Source organism: Malaya genurostris, chromosome 2 (genome assembly GCF_030247185.1).
Source record: "Malaya genurostris strain Urasoe2022 chromosome 2, Malgen_1.1, whole genome shotgun sequence".
Lineage (NCBI taxonomy): Eukaryota > Metazoa > Arthropoda > Insecta > Diptera > Culicidae > Malaya > Malaya genurostris.
The window spans coordinates 288585827-288612334 of NC_080571.1; the positions used below are offsets into that span (position 1 = coordinate 288585827).

The 26508-nt window shown below is 38.9% G+C and overlaps 1 protein-coding gene across 2 annotated transcripts; it reads right to left on the reverse strand.

The window, feature by feature from the left end:
* On the reverse strand, window positions 1–26250 carry LOC131430476 (uncharacterized). Of its 2 annotated transcripts, none has more exons than XM_058595492.1 (3): window positions 25844–26250; window positions 1201–1461; window positions 1–1121 (listed from the first exon to the last, which is right to left on the reverse strand). In XM_058595492.1, the coding sequence occupies exons 1-3, from the start codon at window positions 25920–25922 to the stop codon at window positions 211–213; spliced, it is 1251 nt and encodes a 416-aa protein (XP_058451475.1). In that variant the 5' UTR covers window positions 25923–26250; the 3' UTR covers window positions 1–210. The 2 variants fall into 2 exon arrangements, with proteins under 2 accessions (XP_058451475.1, XP_058451476.1); XM_058595493.1 differs by having other exon boundaries at window positions 1201–1431; window positions 25844–26247.
* Window positions 26251–26508: the final 258 nt, after the last annotated feature.

Consider the following 26508-nt stretch of genomic DNA (forward strand, 5'->3'; position numbering starts at 1 on the left):
TTGAAATAGGAACGGTTGTACTTTTATTCATATACCTATCGTAAGAGAGCAATCTACGCATCGGTTCAGTTTTCATAATTTAATTAGTAAAAAAACTAAACTAAAAATTTAAATCACATGCCAGCGCTTTTCTTGTTTCATGTCTTTTAAATAGTGTCGTACTAGGACCGTGGCCCTCCGCCCCGCCCACACGGCAGCAGAACGGCTCGACTACTTCAGGATGTGCTTCACACCGCTAATCGGTGGCATCTCCTTGATCGTTTTGCGAAAATCGTTCAGCTCACAGCACAGAACGTATCCGAGCGCCGGATTGCTGTAGGAGTCGTTCTCCTTCAGCGAACTGATCCACGACAGCTGATCGCAAATACTCGGACAGAAGGAATCCTTCTCGCGTTCCTTCTCCGACAGCTGTGCCTTGTTGAACACGGCAAACGCGACCGCTTTGTCCTCGGAACGGACCACCGTCCAGTGGAACTTTGGCACCGGGAACCGGTTCTCCTTGAGGTACACGTCCACGTTGTTGTCGTGTTTGTCCTTCAGCTGCAGCACACCGTGCGCTCCGGTGTAGATTTCCACCTCGGTCGCATCCAGTTCCGTGATGTCTTCCACTAGACTGTCAAAGTTGTCCAGGGCGTCCAGATCTTTGACAATTTGATAGTTCCAGGCCAGCTTCAGCACCGCTTGATACTGCTTGTGCGTGAGAAGTTCTTCGTTCACGTAACGGCGGGCTTCAATTTTCGGAACATTTTTAATTCCGAACACACCCTTGAACCGTTCGGCCTGATCGTTGATGTTCAGAGCTTTGTTCAGTTCGATTTTGTACCGCGAGGTGGGATGTTCCTGGCGGAAGTAGTTGGCATTGTTGATGGTCTTCAGGGCCAGCGCGTCTACCGTGTTGCTCGTGGATTTGATCTTGGTGTGTACGAACAAGGTCTGACCTCGTTTCACATCGTAACAAGCTTCACCCAGGATGTATGACTTGTCGTGGACAGGATTTGCATAGCCGTATTCGATCGAACGGGCACTCGTTGGGCAACCTCGTACGGGAACGATGATCTCCTCAATCGAGCGTACCTCGCAGGACAGCTCCGACACGAAGTTCTTATCCAGATCATTCACGACTAGAACGAAACGGAACGAAGATACCTTCTTCAAATCAATTGACCTAAGGCGGTACCTAGGAATCAAGATCACACTCACCCAGCGTTTTGTCTTTTTTGCACTTCGCCTTCAGCACCTTCTCGGAGGAAAATTCACGGAAATAATTGGGAGCACAGGACAACAGAACCTCGGTACCGACCGGCAGTGTGATGTCTTCCGTTTCGTCGCTCACATTCTCCGTCGAAATCAGCGTCCCATCCTGGCTGAAGATGAGGGGCGAGAAAAAGGACCAGTCCGGTTTCAGTGGCAGCACACAATTGCTCTCAATTGCTGAAACAATAAAAAATCGTCGAAACAGAACTGATCATAAGTTTATGCTGGAGCTATCGAATGGTGCGTGTGTGTGTGCAATTTTTTTTTTCTTAGACGGGGTGTGGCGTCTAGCAATCAACGGTTCGGTTTCTGAATGATTCGGAGGTTCGTTTGTGTCAATGAACAAAATTGAATAACCAACCCCGTCGGTCGGTTTTCATTCAGAAAGTGTTCGTCAATTAGGAAACGAAGCTAAAAAAATAAATAGGTCAAAAGAAACTGTACCAAGTCTGAGACTGGTTAGCACTGGACTTTCACTATCTAGTATAAATTAAAATGGCGCCTTGGAGCGCGGTGACCTTTGGGAGTCAATAACAACGGCAACATTGATTTTGTTTTCAGCTTGTGTTAATCTTGGTGTGATGGTTTCGATTTGTCGTCAATTACATGATAGGGTGGTTGTCGGACAGCACTAACCTACTTCAATCTGAAATGGTTTATTTCATTAAAATATAATTGGTTTGCGAAAATGAATGCAGATTTTTTCTAGAACATTTTGCATGGAAATAAAATCAAATAAATGTTTGATTGAGGGGTTAGTTGGTTAACTGATTGTTTTGTCGTCCATTTGTGTATCGTTGCTGTCGTTTTCATCGAAATCGTCGTTGAGGGTCTATTTTCTCACTGTGTTGATGTTATACAGTTTACAGTATTGGATTTTATTACCCTTTTTTCATCAATATAAAAAATAGCTATAGAAATTACTCAAGCTTTAAAAAAATTCCGAGGCCCGGAGGTCATATACCAACCGATTCAGCTCGACGAACTAAGCAAACTTTTCGAGCACGTTGAAGTTTTAAGTCAACATCCATTTTTCAACGGAGATATCGATATTTTTATGTAAGCGACTTTTTTCCCTAATCCAGTAGTAGAAGTTTTAAGAGGTGAATGAGAAAGCAATACCTGGAAGCAAAGTGAAACACAATTTTGTATACTGTTCTATGCAAATGGTTTTGAGCACCAAATAGACTGTGTACAATATCATTTCGATTTTAGCACGGTTCATTTTTGGAAACGTAATATAAATAGGACATATTAAATAAGACATTCGCATAAATGTATGGCAGTATTTATAAATTCAAAACAATTTCATATTTTTGTTGATTTAGACTGCTTACAGCAATAATTGGCACAGTGGTCCGAAACGGGAAATTAGCGTGATAAAAATATTTTCACTATTAAATATTAGTTTTTTGTAGTTGGTGTCTTCACAAAAGTTGTTTGTAATCAAATAGCGCTCCTTTTGATGAAAAAAATTACTAGGGTGGTCCTCGTTTAGATTGAAATCTGAAATCTAACTTTCTTAATTGAACTCAAAAAATTATTTTGTTGCACTATAAAGTTGTAGGAAATTTTATTTTGAGCAACTTTGCTGAAAAAAGTACCTCTCTAGTTACTTCAATTTTCCCGAATAAAAGTAGGGTGGCTCTTGAAAAATCACTTTTTTTGTTCTAACTTTTTTGTGAAACGTTCTACGGAAAAGTTGTCTTCAGAAGAGTTTTTGAACTAATCATTGCGCACAATTTTGCTCAACCAAGCTTATTTCTATGAGCTAACAGTAAATAGTTATGATTGTTTCTTCATCACTAACCTACTTCAATCTGAAATGGTTTATTTCATTAAAATATAATTGGTTTGCGAAAATGAATGCAGATTTTTTCTAGAACATTTTGCATGGAAATAAAATCAAATAAATGTTTGATTGAGGGGTTAGTTGGTTAACTGATTGTTTTGTCGTCCATTTGTGTATCGTTGCTGTCGTTTTCATCGAAATCGTCGTTGAGGGTTCAAAACAATTTAATGTGTTCAGCCACAAGTGGTGACTTTTCAGCCCTGTTATATATATATATATGATTTGGTTATTACCATGAAGACATCATTTGCTTCCGCAATTCTGAGATTTTTGTGTAGGGAAAATTCTAAACCTACTTGTATTGTGTAATGGGGAAAAGGAACTTATATACTAACTTACTAACTAATACAGAGAGCGAATCGATTCAATTGAAGATTGCATCGATTTTTGTCGGAATTTGCTTATAATATTATGTGACATTACATCTAATGGTTCTATATTTGTGAGTCTGTGTAACTCATTTGTACTAAACCAGGGAGGACGCTTCAAAATCATTTTCAGAATTTTATTCTGAATCCTTTGAAGCGTTTTCTTCCTGGTGGAACAACAGCTTGACCAAATTGGTACCGCATAAAGCATGGCTGGTCTGAAAATTTGTTTATAAATTAACAATTTGTTTTTTAGACAGAGCTTAGAATTTCTGTTTATAAGAGGATATAAACATTTAATATTTTTATTACACTTTGCCTGGATTCCTTCAATGTGATCCTTGAAAGTGAGTTTTTTGTCATACGTTAAACCTAAGTATTTAGCTTGATCAGACCATGTCAATTCCAAGCCATTCAATTTGAGAATGTGATTATTGTTTGGTTTTAGAAAAGAAGCTCTTGGCTTGTGAGGAAAGATAATTAATTGCGTTTTTGCTGCATTTGGTTTAATTTTCCATTTTGACAGATAATCACTGAAAATATTTAAACTTCTTTGTAGGCGACTGCAGATCACTCTTAGATTTCTACCTGTGGCTAACAGACTTGTGTCGTCACAGAATAGCGATTTCTGACAACCAACGGGTAGATTTGGAAGATCAGAAGTGAAAATATTATACAAGATTGGAGCTACACTCGAACCCTGCGGAACACCGGCACGTACGGGTAGCAATTCAGATTTACAATTCTGATAGCTAACCTGAAGAGTACGATCAGTTAAATAATTTTGAATCATTTTGATCAAATAAATAGGAAACTGGAAATCAGACATTTTTGCTATTAAACCTTTGTGCCAAACACTGTCGAATGCTTTTTCTATGTCTAGAAGAGCAACTCCAGTTGATAACCCAGAAGATTTTTTTGCTTTTATCATGTTCGTTACTCTGACAAGTTGATGAGTAGTTGAATGTTCATGACGAAATCCAAACTGCTCTGGAAAAAAAATTGAATTCTCATTTATATGAGTCATCATTCTTAACAAGATAATTTTTTCAAAAAGTTTACTGATAGAAGAAAGTAAGCTAATTGGGCGATAACTTGATGTTTCTCCTGGGTTTTTATCAGGTTTTAGGATAGGAATTACTTTAGCGTTTTTCCATCTTTTTGGGAAGTAAGCTAATGAAAAACACTTGTTGAAAATTTTAACCAGGAGTCTCAAGGCAACATCGGGAAGATTTTTAATAAGAATATTAAAAATTCCATCATTACCAGGAGCCTTCATGTTTTTGAGTTTCCTAATAATTGATTTAATTTCATCAAAATTCGTCTCAATAATGTCATCGTGTAATAACACTTGGGTTGAAATATGATCATACTTCAGTGAGACTTCATTTTCAATAGGACTCACAACGTTTAAATTAAAATTGTGGACACTCTCGAACTGCTGAGCTAGCTTTTGAGCTTTTTCACCATTTGTAAGAAGTATTTGATTTCCTTCCTTGAGAGCAGGAATTGGTTTCTGAGGTTTCTTAAGAACCTTAGAAAGTTTCCAGAAAGGTTTAGAATATGGTTTAATTTGTTCAACTTCTTTAGCGAAATTTTCATTTCGCAAAAGAGTAAATCTATGTTTAATTTCTTTTTGTAAATCCTTAACTATGTTTTTCATAGCAGGATCACGAGAACGTTGATATTGTCGTCGACGAACATTCTTCAACCGAATGAGCAGTTGAAGATTGTTATCGATGATAGGAGAATTTAATTTAGTATGAGCTTTGGGAACTGAAAGATTTCTAGCTTCGATAATATAATGATTCAAATTATCAATTGCTGTGTCGATGTCCGCAGAATTTTCTAAAATAGTTTCATGATCCACATGATTTTCAATGTGAGATCTGTAATCCAACCAATTAGCTCTATGATAGTTGAATATAGTACTAATAGGAATAATTATAGCTTCGTTGGAAAGTCTGAATGTTACAGGAAGATGATCTGAGTCAAAGTCAGCATGTGTAATCGGTTCACTACAAATGTGACTTTGATCCGTTAGAACCAGATCAATTGTAGCCGGGTTTTTCACGGAAGAGAAACAAGTCGGATTACTGGGATGAAGAACTATGAAGTAACCAGCTGAGAGTTGATTATGAAGTATTTTACCATTACTGTTATTTTGCCTACAATTCTACTGGACATGCTTAGCATTTAAGTCCCCTATTAGGAAAAATTTCGATCGATATCTTGTAAGTTTTTGCAAATCGCCTTTAAAGAAATTTAATTGTTCGCCGGTGCATTGGAATGGCAAATATGCTCCAGCGATGAAATAAATTCCATGAATGGTTTCAACTTCGATTCCCAAGCTTTCAATAACTTTAGTATTGAAAAAAGGTAAAATTCGATGTTTAATTTGCCGTTGGACAAAAATGGCAACTCCACCACCCATTCCAGTAAACCTGTCAAATCGATGAACCACATAATGTGGATTACTTTTCAATTTTACATTTGGTTTAAGAAAAGTTTCTGTCACAATGGCAATATGAATTTTGTGAACTTTGAGAAAATTATAAAATTCATCTTCACTCGATTTCAAAGATCGAGCATTCCAATTTAAAATATTCAAATAATTATTTAACATCACTGTTAAATTTTAAATTCATTATAATATTATTTGCAAATTTCCATCCGATTTGAAATGCTTCAAAAAGTGATGAAGTCGAATTCATTTGGATGATCATTTGAAAAAGTTGATCTTGTAGGTAGATCATTTTATTTTCAGTTATATCGCCTAAATCGACTTCATTTAAAGAAGCGAATGGCATTGAAGGAATATTTGTAGGTAGACTGCCATTAGAAGAAGATGATTCGGCCGGTCTACCTATTAATAAATTGTTTTCGTTAGAAGAAGAACTGCAAGGCGGTCCTGTGTTTTGATTATTTACATTAGAAGAAATAGGTGATAGATTTCTACCTAATATACCAGCATAACTGACATTAGAAGAAGATGATGACGAGGTCGATCTACCTGTCAATAAATTGTTTTCGTTAGAAGACGAATTGGCAGGCGTACCTGTTTTTTGTTTCGAAGAAATCAGTGCCTTAAAAGAATTAGGCGTGGCATTTGTAACGGTTTTTTGATTTTCAGGTATGTTCTGTAAATTTAAGGTCGTTGATTTGACTTGTTGTCGAAGCGAACGAGCGTTTAAAATTTTTTCCCTGACAGGACATTTCAAATAATTGGATTTATGATTTCCATTGCAATTTGAACATGAAAATTTATGAGTGGTTTCATTCATTGGACAAACGTCTTTCGAATGCGATTTACCACAATTCAAACACCGTATATCCATATGACAATTTTTGGTTCCATGACCGAAGCCTTGGCAACGACGACATTGCGTTAAGTTTGCAATACGATTATGCCGTTTATAATGTTCCCAATGAATTTTAATGTGGGAAATGAAACGTACTTTTTCTAAAGTTTTCAAATTGTTTACATCACTTCGATTGAAGTGTATTAGGTAAAGTTCATGGGAAATTCCAGAGCGTGGTTTAGAAGTACCATTCGCTCTTTTTTTCATAAGTATTACTTGGGAAGGGGCAAAACCAAGCAATTCTTTTAGTTCATTTTTAATTTCATCAATACTTTGATCATTTGATAAGCCTTTCAAGACAGCCTTGAAGGGTCTGTCTGATTTTATATCATATGAATAAAATTTATGAAGTTTCTCGGACAAATATCGGATAGAATCTTCCAATCCATCAACCAAGACTCGACATTCTCCTCTTCGTCCGATTTGAAATGAGACTTTTACTTCCGGGAGAAAAGTAGAAAGCTCAGTACGGAATGCTTTGAAGTCGGAAATCATCACCGTCACTGGGGGCATAGATTGTTGTTTCTTCCCAGAATGACAAGCGTCCATTTTGGGAATTTTTGAAGAATTTTCTTCTATGTTGCTACAATCGGATTCAGGAAGTATCTCGTAAATATTGTTAGACGGCATTAGAATCAACGGAAGGGAAATCCGTCCGTTGTCTTTTATTTTTACATTCAGATTCTATAAGATCGTGAATGTTATTAGAAAAATGTTGAATAACGGATTGTGATTTATTCCGTATTGAATTATTTTTAGCCTTAGGCTTGTTGCCTTTCCGGTTGGACGCAGGCATTTTTGAAATTAATGAAATTTTAAATTAAATTAACTAGGCTAAATTAGTCTTCGATTAGACTCCTAGCTAGCCTTAAAAAAGGCTGATTAATTTCTTAGTCACTCTAATATCACTCTTTGTATCACTTAGTCACTTAGTTAGTGATTCAGGTAGCCTTGAAAAAGACTGAAGCCTTGAATCAATGAAACTCTAGGTAGCCAGAAAAAAAATTCCAGGAGCCAAGAGCTATACGCGTGCGGTGCGAACGACTGTTCAACACCGACTGAATTTTCTCTTAAATTTTTACTTATATTATGACCTTTCAGGAACCGCATAGGATACATTTTTATCGATCTGGCATCTAATGAATATTGATATTTGAAGCTTGACTAGTTTTTGATGAAAAAACAATCATAACTTTTTAATGGTAGCTCATATGAAAAAGCTTGGTTGAGCCAAATTGTGAGCAATGATTAGTTCAAAAACTCTTCTGAAGACAACTTTTCCGTAGAACGTTTCACTTTTATTCGGGAAAATTGATGTAACTCGATCAAATGAAAAGCTAGAGGGGTACTTTATTCTGCAAAGTTGCTCAAAATAAAATTTCCTACAACTTTATTGTGCAACAAAATCATTTTTGAGTTCAATTAAGAAAGTTAGATTTCAGATTTAACCCTAGTAACTTTTTTCATCAAAAGGAGCACCATTCGATTATAAACAACTTTTGTGAAGCCATCAACTACAAAAAACTAATATTCAATAGTGAAAATATTTTTGTCACTCTAATTTCCCGTTTCGGACCATAGTGCACTGTGGGCTGGTTCAAATATTGCGTAAGCCCCTGCGCTCCTGTTATTTCTAAAAATCAAAATTCATGCTAAATAGTGGGTTTAATTAGGTTCAATCTAAGTAGATAATGAGAGTAAATCGATTCTAGAAGTGAAACAAGGCAACGAACAACATTGTGAAAACCGACTTTTGAACGGAGGCCCGGAGGGCTCAGTTACTCAGTTGGTCGAGATCACAAAATGTCTTTTTTTTTACAAGGTGAAATGCATTTACGCACGGAGTGTGGGACTTTCCACAAGACTACCCAACTGTTGATTGGAACTACCCACTAAAACACTTTGGATCTCCAACCCTACCTCCCCGGCACCACCGCTAGGTATTACTTCGAGGTGGAAGGCTATTGGTGCTCACAGCATCCTCCCCAGATTTATGCAGAATGGGGATCAGCATCCTGCTCTCGAGGGATCGACCAGTTGGATGACAAGGTCGGTCCAGTGATGCCGGCTGGAGGGTAACTTCCGGTTCACTGGCGCCTTGACGACCCAAAACTGATGCTACGTCGCGGAACTACTCGACTAGTCTCCGCCAAAAGATCTAGTCTACACCGACGGAGGGTTCCCCGACGAGGGAAGTCCTCCCGAATCGACGCTTACGGTACGCGTCTACGACCCGACCGAAAGGATGCCTGAGTCGATCCAATGATTCCGGTTGGAGCGTGACTTCCGGTTCACTGGCGCTCAGACGATCCTAGCGGTACCACGCGACGATCTACTCATCTAGTCCCCGACAAAGGATCTAGACTACTCCGACGGAGAGTTCCCCGGCGAAGGAGAATCTCCCGACACCGAGTCTCTTACACCACACGGGACACCCGATGGAGTGCCGAGGTCGGTCCCGCGTTTCCGGTTGGAGCATGGCTTCTGGTTCGCTGGCGCCTCGACGACCCGAATCGGTGTTGTGGCGACTACTCGACTAGCCCCCGCCGAAGGATCTAGTTTACAGCGACGGAGAGTTCCCCGACGAAGGATGCCCTTCCGAAACCGACGCTTTCGATACCCGTCACCGCCCGACCGAGAGGATGCCTGGGTCGAACCAGTGATTCTGGTTGGAGGATAACTTTCGGTTCACTGGCGCCCTGACGATCCTAGCGGTATTACGCCACGATTTACTCGTCTAGTCCTCGACGAAGGATCTAGACTACTCCGACGGATAGTTCCCCGGCGGAGGAAGTTCTCCCGACACCGAGTTCTCTGTTACACCACACGGAACACCCGAAGTAGTGCCGAGGTCGATCCAGTGATTCCGGTTGGAGAATAGCTTCCGGTTCACTGGCGCCCCGACGATCCTAACAGTTTTACGTACTACTCGTCTAGTCCCCGACGATGGATCTAGACTACTCCGACGAAGAGCTCCCCGGCGAAGGAGGTTCTCCCGGACCGACGTTTATTCGCTGATCCCTCTTGAGCCTACTACGGTTACAGGCGGCTAGCGGTCGCGGCTGCCTGTTGTTGATCCGCACTCCATTTCCCCTGCAGTATGCCCGCAATGTGGGATGCCGCGGTCGACATTGCGTTCCAGTTCTCTACGCAGTGGCACATTCTCTGTATCAGGTTCTCCGGTGTGGTGTCAATGCCGCATGCCTCCAGTAGCTCACTCCTTTGAGCCGCAAAACGGGAACATGCGAACATGACGTGTTCTGCCGTCTCGATCTCGTCTGGGCAGCCAGGACATACAGGGGATGTCGCGTGGCCGAACCTGTGGAGGTACCATCTGAAGCACCCATGGCCTGTGAGGATGTGCGTCAGGCCGAAGTTCACTTCTCCGTGAGGTCTATCTAACCAACTCGAGACCCTAGGTATGAGTCGGTGTGTCCACCTACCCTTGGTTGAGCTGTCCCACTCTTGTTGCCATCTGCGTAGAGAAGCGGCTTTGGAGGCCCTACGGGCATTCCGGTCTCCTCGCATGCTGTAGCACTCCGCGTCTTCCTTCACTATCAGACCGATAGGCATCATAGTTGCAACCACGCAGGCCGCATCCCTCGATCCAGTGCGGTATGCACTGATCACGCGAAGACACATCAGTCTATGCGTACTCTCCAGCATCTGTGCGTTGCGTTCCACACCAAGTGCCGACGCCCATACCGGGCTGCCGTACCTGAGGATCGAAACTGCCACTCCTGCCAGTAACCTACGTTTACTGGAGCGCACAGGCGAGCTGTTGGCCATCAATCTAGAGAGCGCCGCGATCGCTTTTGATGTGCGCTTGCAAGCGTATTCAACGTGCTTGCTGAAGCTGAGTTTGTCGTCAAGCATCACACCCTATTGCTTCAGTGATCTCTTGGAGGGGATCACGCAATCTCCGGCATGTACCAACGCCTCCTGTTCCGATTTGCGGATGTTTACCACCATCACCTCTGTTTTGTGGTGCGCGAGTTGCAGCTTCCTGCTACGCAGCCAGTCCTCTACCAAGCAGATTGAGTGTGATGCACTCAGTTTGACCTCTTCGATGGATTCGCCGTAGACTGTCAGTGTGACGTCGTCCGCGAACCCGACTATCTTGACACCCGGAGGGAGCCTCAACCTCAGTACTCCATCGTACATTATATTCCACAGGATCGGGCCCAAGATAGATCCCTGTGGTACTCCAGCCGTGATTGGAGTGTTACGTGTGCCTTCGTCGGTCTCGTAGAGCAATACTCGGTTCTGGAAGTAGCTTTCCAGAATCTTGTACAGCCCTTCCGGTACTCCCAGTCGAAGTAGGGAATCAGCAATGTCTGCCCAACGAGCACTATTGAACGCGTTCTTAACGTCTAGCGTTACTACCGCACAGTAGCGGATTCCTCGTCGTTTGCGCTGGATAGCTACCTCTGCCACCGATGTTATGGCGTCCGCCGTCGACCTGCCTCTGCGAAACCCGTACTGCTGGCTGGACAGTCCTTCTGCCTCATCTATGAAGGAGGATAGCCTGTTGAGGATGATTGTCTCAAGGAGCTTTCCCGCAGTGTCTATCAGACAGATTGGTCTATACGCCGATGGGTCCCCTGGGGGTTTCCCATGTTTCGGTAGTAGTACCAACCTCTGCCTTTTCCAAATGTCTGGAAACATACGCTCATCCAGACATCTCTGCATGACCTCCCTGAACATGTCCGGTTTTGTGATTATAGCCGCCTTTAGAGCCACGTTCGGGATACCGTCTGGCCCCGGGGCTGTCTGTGTGTGTATGTATGTATATCTGTGTGTATGTGACAAATAATGTCACTCAATTTTCTCAGAGATGGTTGAACTGATTCTCACAAACTTAGATTCAAATGAAAGCTCTTATGGTCCCATAGACCGCTATTGTAGTTCCGGTGAGGCAGGGTTGGAGATCCAAAGTGTTTTAGTCGGTAGTTCCAATTATACAGTGGTAGTCCTGTGGAGATTCCACAGTTATAGCCATTTAATCTTTGAACTTGATCAATGGACTGACAGCGGCTTTCAAACGAGCCTAAGCTTGTTAAAATCGATTAAGTCATCTCTGAGAAAATTGAGCGGTAAAATACCTTCGAAAAGTGCAGACACAGACATTTTCCGATCTCGTCAAACTGAGTAGAACTGGTATATAACACTATGGGTCTTCGAGGCTCCGTTCAAAAGTTGGGTTTTCCAGCAATTCCAATAACTTTCTATGGAAAAAGGTAAAACGAAATATGGAAGCGGCTCCAAACCCAATTGAATAATTCTGGTTCGGAAACCAGATAGAGAATTCAGTTCATGAGTTTAGTTCCAGAATTGTGAATCTGAATTTTGAACTCGAACTCCGAACCTAAATAAAGGAACTTTTTTTGTTTCAATTATAAAGGTTTTAACTTTAAGGTCATTCGCCTCTATGTGCGGCGATAGGAATCGACCTCAGGAGTGCTGTGTGGAAGGCATGGACTTACCGCATCATGGAACTGAATTAAGTTCCAAAATCTAGTTCCAGAATCCATGTTCCAAATTTAGTTTCAACATGCAGATTCTGAATTTTGGAAATGAGATAAATTCATGAATAAAATTCTGGCCTTAAGCCAAGGTCACAAAATTGAGGTTCGGATCTAAAACTTTGTTCCAGAATCCAGAACTAAAAATCATATCCTGAATTTTGTTCCAAAATTCTGAAGTTGAAATCCTAGATCAGATGTCCGGACTCAAATTCCGAACATAAATTCATTTCCAGTACCAGAGTCATAATTTTATTTTCTGAATCTGTAACCTTCAACTGAATTCTGAACAGACTTTTGAAAAGGCGGCCCATGGTAAAGTAAGATGTACTGACGTCAAAATATCTTAATGATGTTCCATATAAATGAGAATTCGATTTTTTCACCAGAGCAGTTCGGATTTCGAATTGAGCATTCAACTACTCATCAACTTGTTAGAGTCACTGACACAATAAAAGCAAATCAGTCTTGTGATTTATGCGTTGAAGTTTCTTTTCTAGATATAGAAAAAGCATTTGACAATGTTTGTCACAAAGATTTAATTGAATAAATATGTCTGACTTCCAGTTTCCAATTTATTTAATCGAACTGATTTAAAACTATTCAACTGATCGTACCTCCCAGATAAGCTATCAGAATGATAAATCTCAATCACTACCCGTTCGATTACCACAGGAGTTTCTTAAGGTTCAAGCGTTGCTCCAATCTTGTATACTTGTACTTCTGATTTTTCGACCATACACGGATAAAAATCTATTACCGGTACCATGATTTTTTAATCATGAAATCATGAACCATGCCTTCTCATGAAATTTCATAAGCAAAATGATTGATATCATGAAAATTTTCATGAAAGATGTGTTATTGTGCATGATACCCATCATTTTGCTCATGAAATCATGACTTATTATTCAGGATAGACATGATTAATGATTTCATGATTTTTAATCATGGTGCCGGCAATGGATTTTTACCCGTGTACAATTCTGTTGGCCGCCGATAGAAATCATCGAGTAATCTCTGGTTGGCGATAAAATTTTGATCATCAGCAGTGGAGACCAGGAAAACTGTTTCATAACCATGGAAATCTCGGCAATTTCGCCTACTCTGGATATTCTGGAAATCACACTGAATAATGAACTGAGTTTTGCGAGGTTGGGTACGGTCCGAAAAATGTACTCCTTCTCGAACCACCCCAAGTTTCACATTGTCCTTCTGACCAGCCGAGCCGAGCTTTGATTACTCCAAGTGTGGCCGAGTGATGATAACGGACGTAAAATTTTCGATTTGCAAAACAAACCAACCTCGATCGCTTGGCTCGGTCTAGACAAAGGGTCTCCCGTACTCGATGGCAGACGGGTGCGAAAAGATGGACTGTGTTGTAAAACAGTAATCATTGCATTGTTGTTTACTCTAGCAATCTGACGTAGTACGGACGGTTAACCTCAGTGTCAGGCCTTCGCGAAAGGGGACCATCGCCGTTTCCATGGCGATATTCGACCATGTTTGGGATTTGTTTTTGGTTTTTCTTTCCGGATGTGGGTTAATGTACTGTGATTTTCAATGGAGAATCATAAATTTCAATAGATTCGTGGTTTTATTGCATAAGAGGTCATCACGAATGACGTACGGAGCTACGTATAATTATTTTTTGTGACAAAATTAGACGACCAAGAAGGACTAGGACGCATTTCGTTTTGCTTGGAATTATATTTATATAGGAACGCACAAAAAATAGAGAACGGCGAAACAAGATAAAGCGCACCTGCAGGACAGAACGCATTTCTTCCTTTTCTCAAAATTTAATAAGAAGTTAAGGAAATAGGGCTGTTGTAACAATAGTCATCTTATTAGAAGAGCCGCAATATTATTTCGCCAATTACTCGACTTTCATTCAACAAATTGGGAAAAAAATCGCATTCAACATTTTTGTTTCGATTGTACGAAAAAAAAATAGTCGAAGCTTGTTCAATACTGCTGTTATAGTGACGTGAAAACTCGAAATAAATGCACTTATTTTCATCCTACCCTGAAGAGCAATCTATCGAACAGAGACAGCAGATCTCACTTTTACTAATGATTTTCGTTCATGATATGACTACTGGAGCCGTTACCATATTTCAATGAAATCGGAAGTTCTTAAATTTCGACTTACTCTGGATGTACTGATTCGTCGTGAAAACAACTTACTTTACTATGGGACGCCTTTTCAAAAATCACTCTGTACAAGAATGGGTAGAACTTTATCGTGAATAACTCTTGATGTATTTTACGCAGCAGGTTATTTTTTTCTCGTAACCATCGGAAATATTTGTTAGCAATTAATGATAAAATTTTCAGTAATATGTGATCACCACAAATAACTCAAATTTGACGTTTTCTAAAATGTTTGGTATGAACGAGCAGTTAAAGTGAAATAAGGCACTCAAAATTTCAACGGCATGAACTGAACGAATCATCGCACAAAGCGTATGGTGCAAAACCGACGCATAGAGATACGGAATAATTCTCTTTTTGCTTGTTTTACTTAGTTTCAACCGGCATTCAAATTTAAACATTGCATTTTTAATGTCATTGTGATCGTGTCGTGTCCGCTGCACAACCCTAAAAATTTTTTCTCAGTGTGTTCCGCCTTAAATTTGCACCGTTACAATTCTGCGGGTGAAATATTGAAAGTATGAAAATTTCACACAGCAAATCAACTAGTACGTGCGATTATCGATACTCGGAACTGTGTCAGTTTTGTTCGTATTCACGTCATTCAATTTAATAAATCATAAATCAATCTAAAAAAATATTTAGAGTATCACCAAATACAAATTCCAAAAACCTCCCGCCCTTACTCCTGTCACAAAAGGTCACGTCTTTTATGGTCAGCCCCTTATGCTTTCTGTACAGTGGCAGCATTCTCTTCTTCAAACATTCTTCCTCGTACACCTTGGCGTTAATTGTGCCCTTCGTGAAGAAAATCGACGATCGCAAACCACGGGTACAAATTGCTTGCCAGACCAACACCTTCCGCCCCAACTTTTCCATCGTCACCGTGGTGTCAGCGTCGTCCAGGTCCTGGTACACCGATTTCGTATAATATTGCGGTCCGGGCAGTCCGGTTTCATCCTCGATCAGGATGCATCCGTCTTTATTCTGTAGAATCCTGTTATACAGTTTTCGCGCTCTTGTTTTGGCCTGAACTTGCTGTACCTGTTTTCAGGGAGTTCCGAACTTTGATCCGTTGAATCATCCCGATGCTGGTGTTGAACTACTTGTCCAAATCCCGCGTCGACGCTGATGGGTTTTTCCTGATGTACTCAACCACGTTTAAGTCCCGGCCGGGCTGGCTGGGAACCGTTTTCCTACCGGATCGGGGCAAATCCTTCATGGAAAGGGTCTTACCGAACTTCTCGATAATATTTTTGACACTGGTGTGGTGCACCTTCACCCGTTTTGCAATTTCGTTGTACGTGACACCATTTTCTGAGCATAAAGTGTGCAGAATTTTCTTTCGCGTTTCCGGATCAATTCGACTCATCATTGAAACAATAAACTGTACCGAAACCAATCGATTGCGCAGCTGTTATTGACATGTAAACAAACATGTCACCGCAAAGCACGCTGCAAAAAATTATGCCATTTCAGAGTAATAACTGTTTGAGTGTTGCTAACTACTTATCGATACACGCCTCAATAATCCGACTAAAAACTATTTTTATCTGAAAAACTCGTTGCGTTAAGTAATTGTTCTCTACATGCTCACGATAATGCCGTTTACATGAACAAATATTTATGAATATTTGAAAAACCAATATTCCATCAAAAATTGATGGTTAAAAAATTATTCATTTCATTTTTACTAAAAAATTGAAAAAATACATCCAGTAGATAATAAACTTTTGCATACAATTCTGTCGAAAAATGAATAATTAATGCTCAGGCAAAGTAATATTACATGTCGCTGAGTAACGGTAACGATTCGATGTTCCCTATTCACAGTGGTGTACATAGGAAATTCAGCGCCTGGGGGCAAAATAAGAGATTTGCCGCCCCCATCGTTGGTTTAGTGAGCAAAAAAAAAGAAACAAAGCTGAACTTCATCTCCGGATAGGTGATTTAGGCGAGCGAAAAAAAAAAGTTCCAAAAAGTATGTAGTTTGCCGCCCCCCGAACACTCCGTTAAATTTTCAAGGACACGTTTTACGATATCAGGTACAATGTCAGACAGACAATGTACTTTGTTCAGTTATCCAGTCAACTAGCAACACTGAACACAAAAATAAAGGTAATACATTCAGTCGGTGTTGAACAGTCGTTCGCACCGCACGCGTATAGCTCTTGGCTCCTGGAATTTTTTTCTGGCTACCTAGAGTTTCATTGATTCAAGGCTTCAGTCTTTTTCAAGGCTACCTGAATCACTAACTAAGTGACTAAGTGATACAAAGAGTGATATTAGAGTGACTAAGTGATACAAAGAGTGATATTAGAGTGACTAAGAAATTAATCAGCCTTTTTTAAGGCTAGCTAGGAGTCTAATCGAAGACTAATTTAGCCTAGTTAATTTAATTTAAAATTTCATTAATTTCAAAAATGCCTGCGTCCAACCGGAAAGGCAACAAGCCTAAGGCTAAAAATAATTCAATACGGAATAAATCACAATCCGTTATTCAACATTTTTCTAATAACATTCACGATCTTATAGAATCTGAATGTAAAAATAAAAGACAACGGACGGATTTCCCTTCCGTTGATCCTATGCCGTCTAACAATATTTACGAGATTCTTCCTGAATCCGATTGTAGCGACATAGAAGAAAATTCTTCAAAAATTCCCAAAATGGACGCTTGTCGTTCTGGGAAGAAACATCAATCTATGCCACCAGTGACGGTGATGATTTCCGACTTCAAAGCATTCCGTACTGAGCTTTCTACTTTTCTCCCGGAAGTAAAAGTCTCATTTCAAATCGGACGAAGAGGAGAATGTCGAGTCTTGGTGGATGGATTGGAAGATTACGAACGTCTTATTCGATATTTGTCCGAAAAACTTCATAAATTTTATTCATATGATATAAAATCAGACAGACCCTTCAAGGCTGTCTTGAAAGGATTATCAAATGATCAAAGTATTGATGAAATTAAAAATGAAATAAAAGAATTGCTTGGTTTTGCCCCTTCCCAAGTAATACTTATGAAAAAAAGAGCGAATGGTACTTCTAAACCACGCTCTGGAATTTCCCATGAACTTTACCTAATACACTTCAATCGAAGTGATGTAAACAATTTGAAAACTTTAGAAAAAGTACGTTTCATTTCCCACATTAAAATTCATTGGGAACATTATAAACGGCATAATCGTATTGCAAACTTAACGCAATGTCGTCGTTGCCAAGGCTTCGGCCATGGAACCAAAAATTGTCATATGGATATACGGTGTTTGAATTGTGGTAAATCGCATTCGAAAGACGTTTGTCCAATGAATGAAACCACTGATAAATTTTCATGTTCAAATTGCAATGGAAATCATAAATCCAATTATTTGAAATGTCCTGTCAGGGAAAAAATTTTAAACGCTCGTTCGCTTAGACAACAAGTCAAATCAACGACCTTAAATTTACAGAACATACCTGAAAATTCTTCTAAGGCACCTGCCAATTCGTCTTCTAACGAAAACAATTTATTGACAGGTAGATCGACCTCGTCATCATCTTCTTCTAATGTCAGTTATGCTGGTATATTAGGTAGAAATCTATCTCCTATTTCTTCTAATGTAAATAATCAAAACACAGGACCGCCTTGCAGTTCTTCTTCTAACGAAAACAATTTATTAATAGGTAGACCGGCCGAATCATCTTCTTCTAATGGCAGTCTACCTACAAATATTCCTTCAATGCCATTCGCTTCTTTAAATGAAGTCGATTTAGGCGATATAACTGAAAATAAAATGATCTACCTACAAGATCAACTTTTTCAAATGATCATCCAAATGAATTCGACTTCATCACTTTTTGAAGCATTTCAAATCGGATGGAAACTTGCAAATAATATTATAATGAATTTAAAATTTAACAGTGATGTTAAATAATTATTTGAATATTTTAAATTGGAATGCTCGATCTTTGAAATCGAGTGAAGATGAATTTTATAATTTTCTCAAAGTTCACAAAATTCATATTGTCATTGTTCAGAAACTTTTCTTAAACCAAATGTCAAATTGAAAAGTAATCCACATTATGTGGTTCATCGATTTGACAGGTTTACTGGAATTGGTGGTGGAGTTGCCATTTTTGTCCAACGGCAAATTAAACATCGAATTTTACCTTCTTTCAATACTAAAGTTATTGAAAGCTTGGGAATCGAAGTTGAAACCATTCATGGAATTTATTTCATCGCTGGAGCATATTTGCCATTCCAATGCACCGGCGAACAATTAAATTTCTTTAAAGGCGATTTGCAAAAACTTACAAGATATCGATCGAAATTTTTCGTAATAGGGGACCTCAATGCTAAGCATGTCCAGTGGAATTGTAGGCAAAATAACAGTAATGGTAAAATACTTCATAATCAACTCTCAGCTGGTTACTTTACAGTTCTTCATCCCAGTAATCCTACTTGTTTCTCTTCCGTGAAAAACCCGTCTACAATTGATCTGGTTCTAACAGATCAAAGTCACATTTGTAGTGAACCGATTACTCATGCTGATTTTGACTCAGATCATCTTCCTGTAACATTCAGACTTTCCAACGAATCTATAATTAATCCAATTAGTTCTATTTTCAACTATCATAGAGCTAATTGGTTGGATTACAGATCTCACATTGAAAATCATGTGGATCATGAAACTATTTTAGAAAATTCTGCGGACATCGACACAGCAATTGATAATTTGAATCATTATATTATCGAAGCTAGAAATCTTTCAGTTCCCAAAGCTCAAACTAAATTAAATTCTCCTATCATCGATGACAATCTTCAACTGCTCATTCGGTTGAAGAATGTTCGTCGACGACAATATCAACGTTCTCTTCCTATGCTATCCTGATATGAAAAACATAGTTAAGGATTTACAAAAAGAAATTAAACATAGATTTACTCTTTTGCGAAATGAAAATTTCGCTAAAGAAGTTGAACAAATTAAACCATATTCTAAACCTTTCTGGAAACTTTCTAAGGTTCTTAAGAAACCTCAGAAACCAATTCCTGCTCGCAAGGAAGGAAATCAAAAGCTTCTTAAAAATGGCGAAAAAGCTCAAAAAATTCGCTCAGCAGTTCGAGAGTGTCCACAATTTTAATTTAAACGTTGTGAGTCCTATTGAAAATGAAGTCTCACTGAAATATGATCATATTTCAACCCAAGTGTTATCACACGATGACATTATTGAGACGAATTTTGATGAAATTAAATCAATTATTAGGAAACTCAAAAACATGAAGGCTCCTGGTAATGATGGAATTTTTAATATTCTTATTAAAAATCTTCCCGATGTTGCCTTGAGACTCCTGGTTAAAATTTTCAACAAGTGTTTTTCATTAGCTTACTTCCCAAAAAGATGGAAAAACGCTAAAGTAATTCCTATCCTCAAACCTGATAAAAACCCAGCAGAAACATCAAGTTATCGACCAATTAGCTTACTTTCTTCTATCAGTAAACTTTTTGAAAAAATTATCTTGTTGAGAATGATGACTCATATAAATGAGAATTCAATTTTTTTACCAGAGCAGTTTGGATTTCGTCATGAACATTCAACTACTCATCAACTTGTCAGAGTAACGAACATGATAAAAGCAAAAAAATCTTCTGGGTTATCAACTGGAGTTGCTCTTCTAGACATAGAAAAAGCATTCGACAGTGTTTGGCACAAAGGTTTAATAGCAAAAATGTCTGATTTCCAGTTTCCTATTTATTTGATCAAAATGATTCAAAATTATTTAACTGATCGTACTCTTCAGGTTAGCTATCAGAATTGTAAATCTGAATTGCTACCCGTACGAGCCAGTGTTCCGCAGGGTTCGAGTGTACCTCCAATCTTGTATAATATTTTCACTTCTGATCTTCCAAATCTACCCGTTGGTTGTCAGAAATCGCTATTCTGTGACGACACAAGTCTGTTAGCCACAGGTAGAAATCTAAGAGTGATCTGCAGTCGCCTACAAAGAAGTTTAAATATTTTCAGTGATTATCTGTCAAAATGGAAAATTAAACCAAATGCAGCAAAAACGCAATTAATTATCTTTCCTCACAAGCCAAGAGCTTCTTTTCTAAAACCAAACAATAATCACATTCTCAAATTGAATGGCTTGGAATTGACATGGTCTGATCAAGCTAAATACTTAGGTTTAACGTATGACAAAAAACTCACTTTCAAGGATCACATTGAAGGAATCCAGGCAAAGTGTAATAAAAATATTAAATGTTTATATCCTCTTATAAACAGAAATTCTAAGCTCTGTCTAAAAAACAAATTGTTAATTTATAAACAAATTTTCAGACCAGCCATGCTTTATGCGGTACCAATTTGGTCAAGCTGTTGTTCCACCAGGAAGAAAACGCTTCAAAGGATTCAGAATAAAATTCTGAAAATGATTCTGAAGCGTCCTCCCTGGTTTAGTACAAATGAGTTACACAGACTCACAAATATAGAACCATTAGATGTAATGTCACATAATATTATAAGCAAATTCCGACAAAAATCGATGCAATCTTCAATTGAATCGATTCGCTCTCTGTATTAGTTAGTAAGTTAGTATATAAGTTCCTTTTCCCCATTACACAAAACAAGTAGGTTTAGAATTTTCCCTACACAAAAATCTCAGAATTGAGGAAGCAGATGATGTCCTCATGGTAATAACCAAATCATATATATATAATAGGACTGAAAAGTCACCACTTGTGGCTGAACACCCAATTTAAATCTTAATAATTCAATTTTAACTCATATTCCAATAAATAGTTATTTAAAAAAAAAAAAAAAAAGGTAATACATTAAGAAGCATAGACACGCTATGAGAATTGTGTGTATTTTCCGAGTTGTATGTTGAAATTTTGCGATTTGGTAGCGATGTAGGAATTCAAATTGAAAGTGATAATTATACGGCTAATTTCAACTTTGATAGTGATCACCATTTGAATAAGGTACGTTGAAAACTGTTCATAGTTTGAGCTCATATTATAATAAACTAGCTGAATCACCCGGCGATGCATAATCCTACAAACGATATTATTTGTAACTACACTTAAGTCTTTTTTATGCGAGTTTACGTACCGCATAAAAAACCGCATAAAGAAAACCGCATAACTCTGAAAATTCGTATAAAAAACCGCATAACTCTGAAAATTCGCATAAAAAACTCGAATAAAAAAACCGCATAAAAAATAGCTTAGTGTACTTAAATTTTTAAGTGACGCAATATTCCATTCGTGCAGCATTTTACTGGCTCCGAGTTAAATTTACACTCGGTTACCAAGTGCCGCCGTATGGATTTATATGGATCAATTATTCATATGTGCTTTTGAAGCTCTGTCGATTGACGGCGTGCTTGACATTATAGCTACATTCGTACTGTAGAACTACACACTTCGAAAAAACCCTGTAATCTTATTAAAAGCCCATAAATAGAGCGCCGCAGTTCACGCAAATTTACGTGGAAGAACATTTAAGATTTTGTCTACAATTCCATAACATGAAATTCATTGAATTAAAAGAAAATGAATACTGATAGCGGCCACCGCGACTTGAGCCGAGAATCATTGAATCGCAAAGTACTTCTGTTAATCGACTGAGCCACAGAAGCACTTCTGATTGGCTGGAAAAAGGTGTATTGAAATTCATCCTGTCGCATCTGCTGGCAGAATGCAAGTTACAGTCGAAACCAGTAAAATTCAAGCTAATCTAATATTAAGTCTTTATAAATGAAATTTTCCGCCATTTGACGAATTAGATCTTTATGAATTACATCGTATGAGCGATTAAGTCGGGATCGGGTCATTTCGCCGAAAATCGTTTCGCCGAAAGGGTCATTTCGCCGAAAGGGTAATTTTTTTAGGGTCAAAATACTTTTTTGCATTAAATCTCCGCATGTGGCGCAGCCACATAACCGAAGCCAAGATGGCTCGGCGGTACAAAGCCGCCGAGGCAACGCCAGCTGAGTTGGCCGCCGACCCGCCGTCGGAAGCGGCGGCCTCTTGCATACAAACCTGTAACCGCTTCGTTTGCCCGGTCTACTCAAAGCTGTTTTTTTACTTCAGCCGCATTAGATATTTTTCCATCTGCACTCAGTTATCGGAAAATCCCGCAAACAATTGCCTGATAGCTACACTAATAAAGTCAACAAGTTATTTTGGGAATTCCGTTCTGACGGGAGTAAACATAATCATTCTTTATTTGTCTTCTTTTATCAATTTCAATTACGATATTAAGATTAATGACGAATTCGGCGAAATTACCCTTTCGGCGACATGACTCTTTCGGAGAAATGGCATTCGGCGAAACAGCAAAACCCGTTTAAGTATTTTTGAATGCAAAAATCGGATAAAATATTGAGATCAAAAACCGGACATGGATTTTGCAATGCACGAATCGTTTAAAAACATCTTTTCTGCTAGAACCAGACAAAATAACTTTGAATGCAAAAACCGGAAAAAACTTAACCGGTTTTTCCAAAACAATTGTATTTATCCGGTTTTTGCATTCAAAATTTTCACAAACTGCTGCTGTGGGAACGCAGCATAGATCAAATTGCCCACAACAAACAAGCAAACTATGCTTCGTCTACAGCGACAGTCGGTACAAATTTTGAATGCAAAAACCGGATAAATACAATTGTTTTGGAAAAACCGGTTAAGTTTTTTCCGGTTTTTCGCATTCAAAGTTATTTTGTCTGGTTCTTGCAGAAAAGGTGTTTTTAAACGATTCTTGCATTGCAAAATCCATGTCCGGTTTTTGCTCTCAATGTTTTTATCCGATTTTTGCATTCAAAAATACTTAAACGGGTTTTCTACACTAAGTTGCACCTATCCGATTTATGCTTTCAGTTGTTCATATGAGAGGATGTCAACCGCAGATATCGACCAATTTACCAGAATTTGTTGTACAATTTTACCAACGTGTTTGAGCTGAAGTAAATAAACAAACTGAGCAAGTGAAAAGCTGAATGAAAACATCGGATAAGTGCAACTTGGTTTGGAAAACCCGTTTAGTATTTTTGAATGCAAAAACCGGATGAAAACAATGAGTGCAAAAACCGGACAAAAAAATTTTGAATATCAAAACCGGATAAAAATTAGTCGGTTCTTTAAACACAGATGTTTGCATCTGAGTTTTGCAATCAAGGTTTTTGCTCTCAATATTTTTAGACAATTTTCGCAATCAAAACTACTTAAACAAACTAATACTATGTTCACACCGGCCGAAAATAACATGTTTTAAAGATAGTAATATAAAGCTAAAACCGCACTGTTCACACTAAGAAAAATGGTTTTACCTATCTTCGTTGCCAGGTCATTTTTCCAAAAATCTGTATTCGGCGCAAAAATCTATCTGTATTATACCGGTATCAGAATCTCTTCTACATAAGGGTATATTCATGAGTGTTCTAGTTCTAGATGCATAATTTATGTCAGTTTTAAAATTTAAATCTAGAAATTATAACAAAATAAACTGGCAGCCCCAGCAGCGTTTTATCTGTGTTTCAAATATAGAAAAAATAGAACGTCAATGTATACCAGTTTTAAATTTGACAGTAGAACCGGTCGAATAAATAAAACTAAAACGGATTGCTGGGGATACGTTTGTTTCAGTTTCATTTACATTATAGACCACCCATATGAATCTTGCAGCTGCTGAATTTGCTCTGAGTAGTAGAAAATGTCACCAAGAGGTGAGCAAAAAAAAGGTCTCCGTCAACTTTTTCTCATGTCTATTCAAGCTAAAAACCAAAATCGGTACTTATCTGTGTGATCCGTGAATTATCGGTATTTCGGGAGTACATATCTGTATTGTGGAATAGAGGTCAAAAATCTGTATAAATACCGAGAAATAGGTATACCTGGTAACGTTGGTATCAGTTTTCAGTTTTGTTTTATTATGATCACATGGCTACTTTGATGGACTATGACTGCTGTTGTTGAACAGCTTGTCAATTGACATAGTCAAAAATTGACGGAAAATGCTAGCAGGGTTGTGCTTTACTGACAGTTATATCATTTTATTTCGGGAAAACATGTTTTAATGTGACCTTTCTGAATATGAAATAACGCAAAAGTTAAACATGTTATTTCGCTTAAAACATGAAATCAGAGTTAAAACTTGTTTTAACTCATAAAGTGAACATAGTACAAGTTGGACTGTTCCGTTTTAGCATTCAGTCGTTCAACTTTAAAAATTTGATTTGATTTTTACAATTGTGACTAATTTATGATTCAAAACGTCGACTGAATTTGAAAATAAACGAAATATGAAGACATTCTTAGACGATACAAACCAATAATGTACTAATGTTATTTTTGCTTGCGAAAACTGAAACTGACCCAGGGTAGTTTCATCAAACAAATACTTTTCACGAAACTGTGTTGGGCTTGAGCAAACCTGATATGAAAACCAGGTTCAAAACTGACTCGACTTTCAGTTCAATAACGTTGAAACTAGGTTCGAAGCTACCTTCAAACAAACGGTTTGACAGCAGTTAGGGTGAAACTGTGTTTGGTTTGGCATCAAGCGAAAACGGCATGAATCAAAATTGACAAATCATAAACCTATTGGTAATTTGTTAGTCTAATACTAAGTTACAGGAAATTGAAAACCATTAGCCGCCATTGGTAAGCTCGAACACACGACCCTAGAACAAACGGTTCGGTACAGCGGAAGCCCCTTTTTGCAGCCGGGTACACCAATTGAAACTGTAATAACGCCTCCTCGCTCGAACAACGTCTTTCTTTGTTATATTTAAGCACTTTAATCAAGTGTGATTTTACATAAATTGTTTTTCATTTGACCTTAGTGGCGCGCATCAGGAGAAATCACATTGTGAGTCGTCAGCTCAGTAACATTATTCCTAGCCGTCAGAGCCAACAGTTCGCCTTGCCTTGCCTTACCGTGCCTCGTGGATGTTCATAATGCAGACGCACGGTAGTCTGTCGGAGTCAATTCGGGCAACAGCTGATAGGCAGCAGATAGTAGTAGGCTGTGGCAAGCAGCGGTTCTACACCATAGCTACAAAGTTGTTTGTTTTATTTTTACGTCTCACACGTAGTTGTTTTTATTCTGTAACGTCACTGGTTCATACATAAATCACTAACAACATTCCGACCACCGCGCACAAACTGCACACAATCGCCGTAATGAACTATATTGAAAAATTGCATTTGCACTTCCTGAATCTGTTCTGGTCCGTAGCTGACTACCGCCATGTTTTTTTTTCCAAACACAATTGACTCTAGCGAACACACCCCTTTTCTACGATTGTCACGCGTTATCCAAATATAAGTCGTAAGTAAGTACCATTCCCTGTGACGAAGTACTTTCCAGCGTGGATGACTAGAAGTGCTGAAACCAGCAGCGCCGTGTTCCCTGCTCCCATGCTGCCAGATTGTGTCTCTACTGCTTTTCGCCTTTCCTTTCTATCACAGATTCACTTATGAGAGTATGTTGTACTTTCGAACGGTGGTTCGCACTTCGTTTGGGACAACAGCCCTACACCAACTGGTTACCACTGCAACTGTTCCCCTAATTCCGTGGAGGCTAACTTCACACTTTCCGGTTCTGTTCCCAAGAAGCAAGAGCTTCGGCTCGAATATCAGATGCAACTAAGCCGGTGCTCATCCCGATGTGGAAATTTATAACCTCGTCGACGGTCAACTGATAACGAATTACCACACTGAATTCTGAATGAAACTCGCCTGTGCAAGATGAGAATGAATACTCGCGAGATACTGAGGATGCTGGGAGATTTAGTAATCTTATCTGTCGATCTTGTCCCTGGTTCTGTTCACAGCTAGTAAGATCTACTCTCGGAGCAGCAGCTGGTCACATTCTCTCTGAAGATTCTCCCGTCAGGCAGCCCAAACCATCGCAGCTGCTCTTGACAATGGATTCCGTTTTACAATTACTATACTAAATACTCGATCATCGTCCGAAAGTAGTGCGGGATGACGTGCGAGAGCGGT